Below are 15136 nucleotides of genomic sequence, written 5' to 3'. Positions count from 1 at the left end.
AACTATGGCAAAGATTTAAAGCACATTTGAAATATTTAAGAGCTGAGTGGAGAATTAGGAGATATATTACACTTGATTTGAGATACAAGATGAAAACAAAAAAGGGGGTGAGGGGGGGGGGGACAGAGGACAGGTAGCCAACACAAAATTTTGGAGTGGTTTTGGGGGAGGGGGGGGAGGCAAGGGGTTATATCTGAGAAACCACTGCATGCTTAAAAAAGAAATTTACCTTACCTTGTATTTGTAAACTAATATATTTTTCCTCCCAAATTTCATCTTGTTATCATTAATATCACCAATAATAATTTTTACTGTAGAAGTTCCTGTGAGTGGAGGATAACCGGAATCTATCACCAATACAGGCACCAGATATTCTTTCTGTTGCTCTCGATCAAATGATCTCAGCGATGATATAACTGCTGAACCATGACCATTTGAGCCATCTGTTGAAGAAAACTAGTTGAACTAGTAACACAAGGTTGTGCTATTACAAGAATACAATTATGGTATCACATTAAAGTATCACTGATAATTTTTATAATATAATTTTTAAAATTAGAGTCTGCAGCACACTATGGAACCATCTGAAAAGGTGATTTTGTACGGTAGTTCCTTTGTCTCATCAATTATGCAAATTTTATTTCAAATCTCTTTCAACCACTGTGACCACAAATTTTAGAACGAATATTTGTCTTAACTGATATGACTTTGCCTCTTGTTACAGTTAAGGTCAAAAGTCATTTGTTACAACTATAATAAAAATCCAATTATAAATTTGCATGATTTTAAAGTGTGGATGGCTTAACCACAATGGTGGAATATCTTATTTGAAAATCAGTACAGTTCTTGAGTAAAAAAACTAAAAGAACAGAATTCTTTACTTATGGCAACATGGTCTTGAACATATTGAATTTCAGAACTAAATCAAACAGAGTTTCAGGAAAAAATCAATATTTAGCCCAGAATTTGTTTGTCTGCACCATCATTTAAATTTGAAAAGTATGTTTAAGAATTTAAAGGTGTTTCTTTGGCAGGGTGATTACATTATCTGAATTTCTCTGAGTAAGAGAAAATAATTTCAGAAATATTCCCATGAAGCAAGCAATGTTGTAGACTGAACAGGAGAGAATATCCCAAAGTGTCTTTTTTTATGGGTGACTAAAATAACATACCAATATTGTAGCTTAATGGGGATCAACAAATAGGACATTAATAGAATCTCATTCTTAGTTTCCTGGCCAATATTTATTTTTAAGAAGCCATTATACTACTTGTTAATATCAATATGGCACACAAGAATTCACAATAAATAACTTTCATTAAAAGAACACTTACTTTGATCAAAATGAACCGAAAATGATGATCTAATTTGTTCATTTGCAATTGGATCCATCTTGAATGTGAAAGGAGGCCCATTATTTCTAGAATAATCATCACTGTCAGCTCCCAGTATTTCTATTATCTCTTTAGGGGAAGTATTTTCAGTTAATACAGCTTCATAGTTCTCTAAGAGATGTGGAGCATTGTCATTAACATCTTTAACAATCACTGTTAGTGTTGCTGTTGATGTCTTGGGAGGAACTCCATCATCAATTGCTAGAATGTTCACCTGAAACATATATGTCTGAAATCCATATGAGAGGCATTTGTGGTGACATTGACCACTAGGGTCAATATGAACAAGTTAAACTGAATAATAAGGAAACCATAAGTATGTAATGTCATTTCCTTCTGTCTTGTTGAGAATACTGTGTTCTTACTATCTTAAGTATGTTTCTTTGAGTTGTATAATCGTTTATGTTAATAACGTGGTTACATTTTGTGACACCAGTTTGAAAATCTTATTTTGCCTACACACTGTTGTGGATAAAACCACACATTATTCTCATGAACGCATGAAAGATAAGTGACCAACTATAATATTGTCCTTTTCCTATTATTACATAACTGCTTACTGTCAGAGGAATAACATGAGTTGGGCCTGCACAGCTGAAGTATCAGAAAATGAAATATTACTGTCTCAGGTACACAACAAAAAAAAGTGATAGAATAATATTTGTGACTGATTGTGATGGAAGATTGTGTGAGAGGAGGAGAAGAACTGGGACAGCTGGGGGTGATTAGATTAGATTAGATTAGATTAGTACTAGTTCCATGGGTCATGAATACGATATTTCGTAATGATGTGGAACGAGTAAAATTTTCCAATACATGATATAACTAAGTTAATTTAACAACATAATTAAGTTAATGTAACAACTTTTTTTTGTTTAGTTTTTTCTTTTTTTTTCTTAATTTATATCTACAAATTCCTCTATGGAGTAGAAGGAGTTGTCATTCAGAAATTCTTTTAATTTCTTCTTAAATACTTGTTGGTTATCTGTCAGACTTTTGATACTATTTGGTAAGTGACCAAAGACTTTAGTGGCAGTATAATTCACCCATTTCTGTGCCAAAGTTAGATTTAATCTTGAATAGTGAAGATCATCCTTTCTCCTAGTATTGTAGTCATGCACACTGCTATTACTTTTGAATTGGGTTTGGTTGTTAATAACAAATTTCATAAGAGAGTATATATGCTGAGAAGCTACTGTGAATATCCCTAGATCCTTAAATAAATGTCTGTAGGATGATCTTGGGTGGACTCCAGCTATTATTCTGATTACACACTTTTGTGCAATAAATACTTTATTCCTCAGTGATGAATTACCCCAAAATATGATGCCATATGCAAGCAATGAGTGAAAATAGGCATAGTAAGCTAATTAACTAAGATGTTTATCACCAAAATTTGCAATGACCCTAATTGCATAAGTAGCTGAACTCAAACGTTTCATCAATGTGTTTCTTCCAATTTAATCTCTCATCAATGGACACACCTAAAAATTTTGAATATTCTATCTTAGCTATATGCTTATGATTAAGGTCTATATTTATTAATGGCATCATACCATTTACTGTACGGAACTGAATGTACTGTGTCTTATCAAAGTTCAGTGAGAGTCCGTTTACAAGGAACCACTTAGTAATTTTCTGAAAGACATTATTGACAATTTCATCAGTTAATTCTTGTTTGTCAGGTGTGATTACTATACTTGTATCATCAGCAAAGAGAACTAACATTGCCTCTTCATGAATATGGAATGGCAAGTCATTAATATATATTAAGATCAACAAAGGATCCAAGACGACCCTTGTGGAACCCCATTCTTGATAGTTCCCCAGTTTGAGGAATGTGCTGATCTTTGCATATTATGAGAACTGCTTGTTTCCACTTTCTGCACTCTTCCAGTTAGGCACGAATTAAACCATTTGTGCACTGTCACACTCATGCAACAATACTTGAGCTTGTCTAGCAGAATTTCATGATTTACACAATCAAAAGCCTTTGAGAGGTCACAAAAAATTCCAATGGGAGGTGTTCGGTTATTCAGATCATTCAAAATTTGATTGGTGAAAGCATATATGGCATTTTCTGTGGAAAACCTTTCTGGAAACCAAACTGACATTTTGTTAGTACTTCATTTTTACAGATATGTGAAGCTACTCTTGAATACATTACTTTCTCAAAAATAATGCAGAAGTACTAATGCATGGAAGACAGATGACTCATGTGATTCAAATTGAGGCAGCATGGGGAAGTACTAAGAGATGGAAGACAGATGACTCAAATTGACAGTGACTAAGTGTGTATTAATTCTAGTACAGCCACATAAAAGTAGTTACATAAAAGTAGTTTTGTTTGTGAGAGAGAGAGAGAGAGAGAGAGAGAGAGAGAGAGAGAGAGAGAGAGAGAGAGAGAGAGGGTGGGAGGGGGGGGGGGGCAGAACAGCAGAAGGGTGGGAGAAAGAATGCAATGTTAGGACAAGAGAGTAATGCAGTTTAAAATAACAATAGAGAAGTGTGAGGGCAAGGGAGTCAGCAGGTGATAAGGTAATTAGAAGAGGGTTAGGGATGTGGAAGGGGTTGTCTGAGGATGCAGAGAAATGGAGGTTTATCCATGGGGATGTAGGAATGAATGATGTGTCAGTTGAACAGTTCCCATCAGCTCAGATCAGGGCTAAAAATGCATGCTGAGGCAGTGATGGGGGAGGGAGCAAGAGGATGCAAAATGCATTAATATTCAAGCATCTTTCAAAGTCATTGGTGTTGTGATGTGCAGATATCCAGCAGTCTTCTGGTTGAGTTTGCCACTCGTCATTAGTTGTCACATTCATATAAAAGGCTGTACTGTGTGTACTGCACCACACCTGGTGAATGTGTGATAGCTTTTACATAGAATAGATCTATCTTTGATTAGATGGGATGTGTCTGTGATTTGATTTTGATAGGTGGTAGATGGGTGTATAGGATACACCTTGCATCTGAATCATTTACAGGTGTACAATATGTGGAGTGCTGGATGGAGCATAGAAGTTGCATGGTAATGAGCTAGATTGTGTGGGTGATGTTGAACCACTTCTGATGGAGAAGACAGAATTTGGTAATATACACTGGTGTCCAAAATAAAAGCTGTTTCCCCATCTTGTATCTAATTCATGGTATAATCATACAAACTGTCAACCATATGTCCCTACAATCGTGTTCTGCACAGAAGATGGCATTCCAGTCAACAAAAACTATGCCAATGATGACATCAGTACACCTATGAAATGAGGTATTGTTTGCCAGGTAGCACCACATCCACAATTGCTATTTACACAGACACAGACAGTGCAGTATAGCACAGAGATGCCTACCAGACTCTGTGGTGGAGGGCCATAGAAAGCAAGGAAGTGGGACAGTTGCAAACTGATGAGGCCTGTTGGCTCAATGTGAATTGTTCTGTCATTTATCAGATGTGATGACAGTTTATAGAGACCAAACCTGTGTCCTGGAACCTGTGGCAGGGATGACCCTGTGAAACTTCATAAGAAAGGACCATTATTTGACTGTACAGAATGATAGTATCACCTTAGTACTGCATGGTTCTGGCATGTGAGTCTGCAGCATTCACTGCATGTGTTGTCTCAAGGCAAATGGTGTGCAGAAGGCTTTGGCAGAGTGGCCTTTATTGTCAGAGACATGCTGTATGTCTACCTCTGTTGAGTCTTCACAGAAGGTAACATCTAGAGTGCAGTCACCAACAAGCCACCTCAACAGTCGTACAGTGGGTCAGTGTTGTTTGCACAGATGAGTCCTGATTTAGTCTGGAGAGTGATTTGTGATGGATTCATATCTGGAGGAAACATGGAGCATGATTTCTTCACCAAAACATTGTGGAAAGAGACCAAGATTGGGGAAGAACCCTAATGGTGTGGGCAGGGATTATGTTTATCACTTGAACCTCTCTTCATGAACTTTTACAGGCAAATAGGCAAGGTTTAACTGCTGTCAGTTATCATGACGAGATCCTGGGGCCTCATTTGCAGTTGTTGCAAGGTGCTGTGGGTCCAGAAATTGTATTGCTGGATGATAATGCTTGACCTCATAGAGCATATGTGGTTGATGTTTTATTGGAAACGGAAGATATTGCATACAGATGTGGTCTGCTCACTCTCCCAATTTGAATGCCATAGAACATGTCTGGGATGCACTAGGGAGATGGCTTGCATCATGTCAGCATCCACCAACAACTCTCCAAGACTGTGAATAGCTCTGCAGGAAGAATGGGTGTGCCTCAACACGAGACTGATGACTTCATTCACAGGATACCCCATCACTGTCAGGCCTATATTGTTGTCAGAGGTGGTCATACCCCACACTGAGTACATTAACCAGTTGTCTGAATATGTGTGCAAATACATTAAATTGGAAAAATCAAGAACATTTTTGTCTCTTGTAGATGTTTGAGTTCTGTATTTTTTACACTGTTTTGTGGCAAAATAAACGCAACCTTGCAAAATTTCCCTTTGTCACTTTAATTATGGAGAAAAGTGTATAGTTAAACGAAAAAGATGAATCAAGAAAACTGAAGAGTGGAACAAGGTGAAAAAGATCACTGAGGCCTGTGTCAAAAATGAGCCAACAGGCATTGGAATAATTGGCTGAAGTTAAATCTACAAATTATATACATGACTTGTTAATGAGCTTTGAAGAGATACAACAAACTGACATACACTGATCAGCCAGAACAGCCTAATAGATGGGATGTCCACCTCTGGCACAGATAACAGCAATGGACTGGAAGCAATGAGGCATTGGTAGGTTGCTGGAGGCAGTTGGCAACACTGTTGCACACATGTCACCTACTTCCCATGGATGATGGAGAGAGCCAATGAGCTCTGATGCCATGTTCAATCACATCCCAGAGGTGTTCAGTCAGGTTCAGATCTGGTGAGTTGGGGAACTCACACTGTATTCCTCAAACCACCCCATCACACTCCTGACATTGTGACATGATGCATTATCTTGCTGAAAAATGCCACTGCCACTGGGAAACATGACTGTCATGAAGAGGAATATGTGGTCTGCAATCAGTGTATGATGCTCCTTGGCCATCACAGTGCCTTGCACGAGTTCCACTGGACCCATGGATGCCCACGTGAATGTTCCCCAGAGCATAATGGAGCCACCACCAGCTTTTCTCCATCCCACAGTACAGGAGTCAAGAAGCTGTTCCCCTGAAAGATGACAGATTTGCACCCTCCCATAGGCATGATGAAGGTATTGGGAGTCGTCTGACTATGCAATTCTCTGCCTTTGCACCAACATCCAGTGCTGACAGTCACATGCCTATTTCAGTCATAGTTGCCGATGTTGTGGTGTTAACATTGGCATATGCAAGGGTTGTCAGCTGTGGAGTTCCATTGTTAGGAGTGTATGGTGCACTGTGTATTGAGACACACTTGTAGCTTGCCCAGCATTAAACTGTGATGTTAGTTCTGTCACAGTTTGCTGCCTGTCTTGTTGTACCAGTCTGCCCAGCCTAGGAACATCTGACATCTATAATGAGAGATTGCCACATGATGCCACAACATCTGGACATTGTTTTGTCTTGGTTTTGCAATGTATTGAAGACATTCAACACAGCACTCCTTGGACACCTGACAAGTCTCGCAGTTTCTGAAATGCTCATGTTGAGCCTGTGGGCCATCAGTCAGACTAAGATAGATTGTGTGATTAACTATTTCACACACAGGCACCACGCTCACAGATACTACATGCACTATGCATGTGTCTGACTCTCAGTCATCCCTCACCAGGTGCTGCTGCTGCTGCTGCTATTCCCTGGACAGGTTTATATTGATAGTAGATCAGTGGTAAAGTGTACAAAAAACACAAAAAATTAAAATAGGTGATTATGCACGAACCATGTAGAAGAAGGACAAAAGAAGACATATGGTTAAGTATGAAAGCATGAATCTTATTTAGCAGAGGACATGAAATATGTAAGAAACAAAAGAGAGAAAGGAAAGAGAAAATGTCTGCCCATAAAAAGCTGAGTGGGCAGGAACTGTCTATCATGAAGGGCATTAGGAATATGAAAATAAGGTACTTACAGGTAGGGATGGTAAGAATACGTTGTAAATTTAGTCATAAGTGAAGCAGACTTGTTTTGGAGGTTAAAAAATACTGGTCCTTTAAACAAGGAATCACACCACAAAGATGTTGAATAGGAATTCACTGTCTTAACCACCATCCCACTGCACTTCATTGTATTCTTGAGTGACAGTGATTCCCAAGTAAAAGTAAAGTAAAGTAAAGCAAACTAAATTTATATTGCATGATTGTCTGCCAGTTCCTCAAGACATATATTCAGCCACTTGTTCACAAGAACTTTCAATAGTAAGCCATTTTGGCAACTTGCACGCACCTGTCCTACAACAGTAGTCCTGCCATGAAAAAGGGGATCTACAGTTTAATGTGGAATCTGAACCATGAGCTGTTACTGACATATCTTGACATAAGTGAGAGGCGAAGGCAAACATAAAGACAGACTGAAAAAGTCAGAAGTCTGTCACACTTCACCGTTAGACAACCAAGAGATGGAACTGATCCCTCATGGTACACAAAACAGGTCCGAATGCTGTTGCAGAGGCAATGGAAAAAGCATGCGAAGTTCAGAAGAATGCAAAATCCCAAAGATTGGCTAAAATTTACAGACGCGCGAAATTTGGCACGGACTTCAATGCGAGATGCCTTTAATAGGTTCCACAACGAAACATTGTTTCAAAATTTGGTAGAAAATCCAAAGAAATTCTGGTCGTATGTAAAGTACACAAGCGGCAAGACGCAGTCAATACCTTCGCTGCACAGTGCCGATGGTACTGTTATTGACGACTGTGCCGCTAAAGCGGAGTTATTGAACGCAGTTTTCTGAAATTCCTTCACCAGGGAAGATGAATGGAATATTCCAGAATTTGAAACACGAACAGCTGCTAGCATGAGTTTCTTAGAAGTAGATACCTTAGGGGTTGCAAAGCAACTCAAATCGCTTGATACGGGCAAGTCTTCAGGTCCAGATTGTACCGATTGGGTTCCTTTCAGATTACGCTGATACAATAGCTCCCTACTTAGCAATCATATACAACCGCTTGCTCACTGATAGATCTGTACCTACAGATTGGAAAATTGCGCAGGTTGCACCAGTGTTTAGAAGGGTAGTAGGAGTAATCCATCGAACTACAGACCTATATCATTGACGTCAGTTTGCAGTAGGGTTTTGGAGCATATACTGTATTCAAACATTATGAATCACCTCGAAGAGAATGATCTATTGATACATAATCAGCATGGTTTCAGAAAACATCATTCTTGTGCAACTTTTTATTCGCACGAAGTAATGGCCGCTATCGACAGGGGATCTCAAGTTGATTCCGAATTTCTAGATTTCCGGAAAGCTTTTGACACCATTCCCCACAAGCGACTTCTAATCAAGCTGCAAGCCTATGGGGTATCATCTCAGTTGTGTGACTGGATTCATGATTTCCTGTCAGGAAGGTCGCAGTTCATAGTAATAGATGGCAAATCATCGAGTAAAACTGAAGTGATATTAGGTGTTCCCCAGGGAAGTGTCCTGGGACCTCTGCTATTTCTGATCTATATAAATGACCTGGGTGACAATCTGAACAGTTCTCTTAGGTTGTTCGCAGATGATGCTGTAATTTACCATCTAGTAAGGTCATCCGAAGACCAGTATCAGTTGCAAAGTGATTTAGAAAAGATTGCTGTATGGTGTGGCAGGTGGCAGTTGACGCTAAATAATGAAAAGTGTGAGGTGATCCACATGAGTTCCAAAATAAATCTGTTGGAATTCGATTACTCGATAAATAGTACAATTCTCAAGGCTGTCAATTCAACTAAGTACCTGGGTGTTAAAATTATGAACAACTTCATTCGGAAAGACCACATAGATAATATTATGGGGAAGGCGAGCCAAAGGTTGCATTTCATTGGCAGGACACTCTGAAGATGCAGCAAGTCCACTAAAGAGACAGCTTACACTACACTCATTCATCCTCTGTTAGAATACTGCTGCACGGTGTGGGATCCTTACCAGGTGGGATTGACGGAGGACATCGAAAGGGTGCAAAAAAGGTCAGCTCGTTTTGTATTATCACATAATAAGGGAGAGAGTGTGGAAGATATGATATACGAGTTGGGATGGAAGTCATTAAAGCAGAGACTTTTTCATCATGGCGAGATCTATTTATGAAATTTCAGTCACCAACTTTCTTTTCCGAATGCGAAAATATTTTGTTGAGCCCAACCTACATAGATAGGAATGATCATCAAAATAAAATAAGAGAAATCAGAGCTCGAACAGAAAGGTTTAGGTGTTCGTTTTTCTTGTGTGCTGTTTGGGAGTGGAATGGTGGGGAGATAGTATGATTGTGGTTCGATGAACCCTCTGCCAAACACTTAAATGTGAATTGCAGAGTAATCATGTAGATGTAGATGTAGATGTAGACGAAGCCCAAAAATGACTGTTAATGGCTTTAACATTTCTAAGGTCTTTCTGTCCACTGAAGAGAATTTTCAGTTATAGCCAGTCTAGTTGTCAATAGCCTCCTCATTTGTGGGATAGGGCTACATATTGTCCTTCAAAGTGTCTCGCAGAGAAAGAATACCAGATTTATATTCTGCTGGATTAGGGTTCAAGTGCTTATCCCTCCATCCTTATTGAGATTTTACATGTTTTCTCTAGATCACTGCAGTAAAACACAGGGACAGACTACTAAATAGACTATGATTGTTTTTTTGTGTCACACTTCAGTGAACCTAGTACTCAATGTCTAATGACATTAATATTTACTAAACATGAAACTGTAAGCATCCTAATCTCTCTAACAAAAACAGTATAAAATTTTCCTGAATGAACTCAACATCTTGTTTTGACTAATATAGCTTTCAATACCCATGAATAATGTCATATCCAGGAAAATAATATGTTGGGGAACATTATGAGAATGACAATGGTAGAGAATTAAGAGATTTTGAAAAAAAAAAAGATTAAAACTTATGAAAGAAGAAGACTGAATTATTTAATATAAAGAGTTATGGTATTATGAAACAGGCTAGAAAAGATCTCCACAAGCAAAATCAAAGTAATTATAATCAGGGGAAAACATCTCTAAGAACTAAGATTGTCACTGATGGTGAAATAATAGAGCAAACTAATTATTTTAAACTGTGATTCTTCAGTTTCTCACAGCATATTTGTTGAGTGAACAGTCCATGGGTGTACTGTTGGTTTATAGTGTCCAACCATACACTGGCACACTACTGGGAAAAATCAGATGCATATTTTACAAGCACCAAGTAAAATCTGTCTTTTGCCTGCCAAAGAAAACATGAGTGTGATCGGAAACTGTCAGAGATAATCTTGGTTTGCAAGAAGGCCAGTGTACATCAGACTCTGTGTCACTGTGGGAAGGCATGTATTGGACAGACAGTGCCAAGAACACCAGAGGCACACTTGACTGTTATATTCCAAAAGTCAGCAGTTACAGAGCAGTAATTGTCCAAGAATCATGGGATGTAGTACAAACATACCAGGATCTTGGCACAGACTTAAAAATACTGTGACAGTGTCATTAGGGAGGCAATAGAAATTCACACCAGGGATGCTCTCATAAACCAAGACGGTGGCTATTATCTTAGTAAGGCATGGGAAACAGCTCTAAGTTTAATTAAGAAGATTTTCAACAAACAAAATGATCTGGTGACCAGGGCAGACAGAGAACTTACAACAACGCTATCACAAACGCTGAATAGCATCCCCGTGACTACTGACACATGGTCATGGATGCAGACCATGGACAGAGTGGCTTGTGTGGGGCAGGGGATATTAGTCGGCTGGCCATCCTTGAGAGCTCAGTTCATCAGCACACCTGATGATGTCGGCATGTCTGATTACCGAAATATTGTGCCTTCTGAACACTATGAACTGGTAGTACACCCATGAACTGTTCAATACTCATTTGAAGTTTCTAGACTGTGGTATACCATGACACAAGCACTGAAATTAAACAAAAGCTGAGAGTAAGTGTAGACTAATATGTGGAACAATTAGAATAACATTAAAAAATAAACATTAATGAAGTTTTATAGAACAATGGCAGTGTCTAGCTTAATATACACTGATTACAATTACTGCCCACTGTGGTATTGGATACTGCCTGTTGCTGTTGTGGGCACATGATTTGGTCAGAAGTATGTAAGTAGAGCGGACATGGACAGGGGATCACCATAGCAAAGACATGGGCTGCAAATGGGGAAATCCATAGAGATAAGTGACTCTGACAAGTAGCAGACTATTATTACACAGAGTATGTGAACAAGGATCTCAAAAATGGCGAAACTGGTCAAATGTACACACGCTGCTGTCATAAGCATCTACAGAATGAGGGAGAAGAACAATGAAACTATCACGAGCTGCTAAATAGTTTGACATCCATGACACTTCACAGAATGTGAGGTTTGGAGGCTTGTCTGCTCTGCAAAGTAGGATAGATCATGGTCTATGGTATCTATGCCAAAAGAGCACAAAGATAGTGCATGCACAAGTGTTTCAGAAGCATGCTTAGCACAATGATAGTGCACACACAAGTGTTTCAGAAGCACGCCTTTCATCATACATTATTGAATATGGAGCTTCACGATAGACCAGCCCTAAGTGTTCACATGTTGACTCAGTTACATTGCCAATTATGATTGCAGTAGACACAGGACCATTGGGATTTGACCACCAGTCGATGGAAACATATTGGCTCTTCATGCGAATCACATTTTTGCTATACTTCATCTCCTCAAATGCTGTCATCAAGGTGAATGGCAGCTCAAAACATGCAGTGTGCCATGGATGCTGGCTGGTGGGAGCAGTATTATGCTTGGGAGACATTCTCCTGCACTTGGATGGGACCTATGGTAGTAATCAAAGACATGCCAACAACTGTGAAACCACCTGCATCCATTCATGCTTTATGTCTTCCCTGATAGTGATGTCATCTCTTAGTAGTATGACTGTCTGTGTCTCAGACCCATAATCATGCTACAGTGGTTTGAGGAGCGTTATAGTGAACTCACATTGGTGTCTCAATGACCAAATTCACGTGATATAAATGAGGAAAAAAGACAACAACAAATACAAGTAGTCGAAATGAGATTTTTAAGATCAGTAAAGGGATGCACAAAACAGGACAGATTAAGGAATGAATTTAGTCATTGGAAGTTTGACATCTTTGCCCTGAATGACAGGAGGACTGTCTACCGGAAGAAATGGAAAAATCATATGGATAGGTTGGAAGAAAATCAACTACCCAGACTAGCAAGATCCTGCATACTAAGGGGTAGAAGAGAAGTCGGTCAACCAAGGAAAAGGTAGAAGGAGGGTGGAATGGGTCAAAGGCCCAATCATTGAAGGAAAGAAGAAGAAGATCCTCTTCAATGACCATCTGTCATGATCACTCAACACACACTTTCATGTGTGTTGTGACTTAGTGGGTGATGTATTTTCTGTTTTCCCTGTGCATGGTTTAATGCTTTGATATGGTATCTCTTGAAAACACCAAACATTTCAGCTCCTTTGGTTACAGAAGCACCCAAGCATATTCTGAGGATGGCATTGAGTATAAACGCATTGATGAACTGCTCAGTGGAAACTAGTTTTGTAGTGGTGGTAAAGTGTGTATTACGTGGTGAAATAGTTGAAAATGAAATAAGTATATGTTCCATTTTTCAAAGACGGTATCACACAGAGTACTTTGGTGTTACAATTTTTCATAACCCGTTTTGTGAATGTGGGGTGCATACATGTTACGGCCATCAATCTGCAATAGAAATGTATGCCGTTGAAATGAATGAAAGTGTGTCAATGTCTCTTCAGCATGAAATGGAGGTATGTGAGCAGTATTACATGTACTTAAAAAACCATAAAAGGTGTCACAGGTATTTCAAACACAATTATTGATGAAATCAGTGATGAGTTTGAGAAGCAAAGGAAGTTTGTGCATCATAAACAATGTGAAAAACCATTAGTGCCTCAAAGACTATATGATTGTAGTATAGTGTACTTGACAAAGAAATATGTACAGAAATGAGTGTAAACAATAGAAACAAACATGTGAATATACATTCAGACAGTCACAATTGTGACCTAGCGGAAATTTTACGTATTGAATATGGAATAAATGCTACTTCTTCTGTAAAACCAAGTGCACCAGTGGCTGAAGTAAAAGAAACATAAAAGATGCAGAAACATCTAATTCTAATCTATGCACTGTAATAATTGGGGGTGCCAATGATGTATATAAAAATGAATTAATTAAAGCCACAAATAACATGGAAGAAACCCTGAGTTGCAACAAGAATGTATCAATAGTTGTCATTGGAATTCCACACAGACATGACCTGATAGAAAGTTCTTGTGTGTATGTTCAAATTGCTAAGGCAAACAGACAGTTCAAAAAAATATGTAAAGCATTCCTCAACACACATTTCTTACCTGTTAATTTTGTGCAGAGAGAAGACTTTACTAAACATCGTTTGCATTTGCATGCAATTGGAAAGTCACTCCTTGGACATAAAATTCTACAATTGCTAGATAAAGAAAGAATAAAGAGACTGTGGCTATAATGGGTGCTGCAACATCAGCAACAGTGCCCAGTCCAGTAACAGCACAAACAGCAGAAGCCCAACCAACACTACAACCAGCTTCATCTATAGCACCATGAACAGTATCAGTAATGAGTAATACAGGAACCACCACAACCGTCTTAACAACAACAGCAGAAGCCCAACCAACACCACAACCAGCTTCAGTAATCACATCATCAGAACCACCACCACCACCACCACCACCACCACCACCAGCAGCAGCAGCAGCAGCAGCAATAACTTCTGGACTACCAATTAGTCCAGTAACTGCAGAAACAACAGCAGAAGCCCAACAAACATTACAACCAGCTTTAGCAGCCACTTCATCAGAACCAACAGCAGCAGCAGTAGCAACAATTTCTGGTCTACCAATGAGAAGAAGTGTGAGGCAGCCAAATCATCTCAAGGATTTTTTAGTGTCAACGAGCCTCAAGAAAGCAGTTTTAAGATAAGTACTAATTTATTTAACTTTGTGTCTCTAATCAATTTGCAGTCCTATACCAAAATGTACGAGGTTTGTGCAATAAGTTGGGTGAATTTGAAGTCTTGTTAAGTGACAGTTTTAACCAAGTATCTGTTGTATGTGTCAGTGAACACTGGTTACAAAAATCTCAAATATGTACAGCAGCCCATCCTAAATTTAAAATCATAAGCAGAGTTCACAGAGAAAAGTACAGATGTGGAAGTGTATTTATTTATGTTAGAGGCAATCTTAATTCTAAAGATGTAAAGTTAAGCAATATAAATTGTTAAGGGAAAGAATTTGAATACTGTGTCTGTGAACCAACTGACTGTGGTTTGTTAGAAGAACAGTGTGTAAAATTATCATGTGGATAACTTTAATAGTTTTGAAAATATAAAAAATCCTATTAAAAAAATACTTAACCGACACTTAGTAAAGTAAATTCAAATAAGAATCATTACAGCTTAAGTTTCTTTGTTATTTGAAAACAATAACAGCACTCTCAGTGGGCACAAGTTATGTTTAAGGAATTTTGATTCTAAACTTATAATAATTTTGCTTTCGTAACATAAATAATAGTTTAAGAGTTGATAT

The 15136-nt window shown here is 38.6% G+C and overlaps 1 protein-coding gene across 1 annotated transcript in view; it reads right to left on the bottom strand.

Annotated features, from left to right (window-relative positions):
- LOC124803337 (neural-cadherin-like) overlaps positions 1–15136 on the bottom strand; it is a 251418-nt gene that overhangs the window by 119199 nt on the left and 117083 nt on the right. The window contains exons 10-12 of the mRNA XM_047264522.1: positions 14228–14444; positions 1336–1609; positions 235–443 (exon numbers count right to left, since the gene is read on the bottom strand). Of these exons, the coding sequence (XP_047120478.1) occupies positions 235–443; positions 1336–1609; positions 14228–14444 (700 nt within the window). The remainder of the gene's footprint in view (positions 1–234; positions 444–1335; positions 1610–14227; positions 14445–15136) is intronic.

This window comes from Schistocerca piceifrons, chromosome 6 (assembly GCF_021461385.2).
Source record: "Schistocerca piceifrons isolate TAMUIC-IGC-003096 chromosome 6, iqSchPice1.1, whole genome shotgun sequence".
Lineage (NCBI taxonomy): Eukaryota > Metazoa > Arthropoda > Insecta > Orthoptera > Acrididae > Schistocerca > Schistocerca piceifrons.
This window is presented reverse-complemented; position numbering and strand designations above follow the sequence as displayed.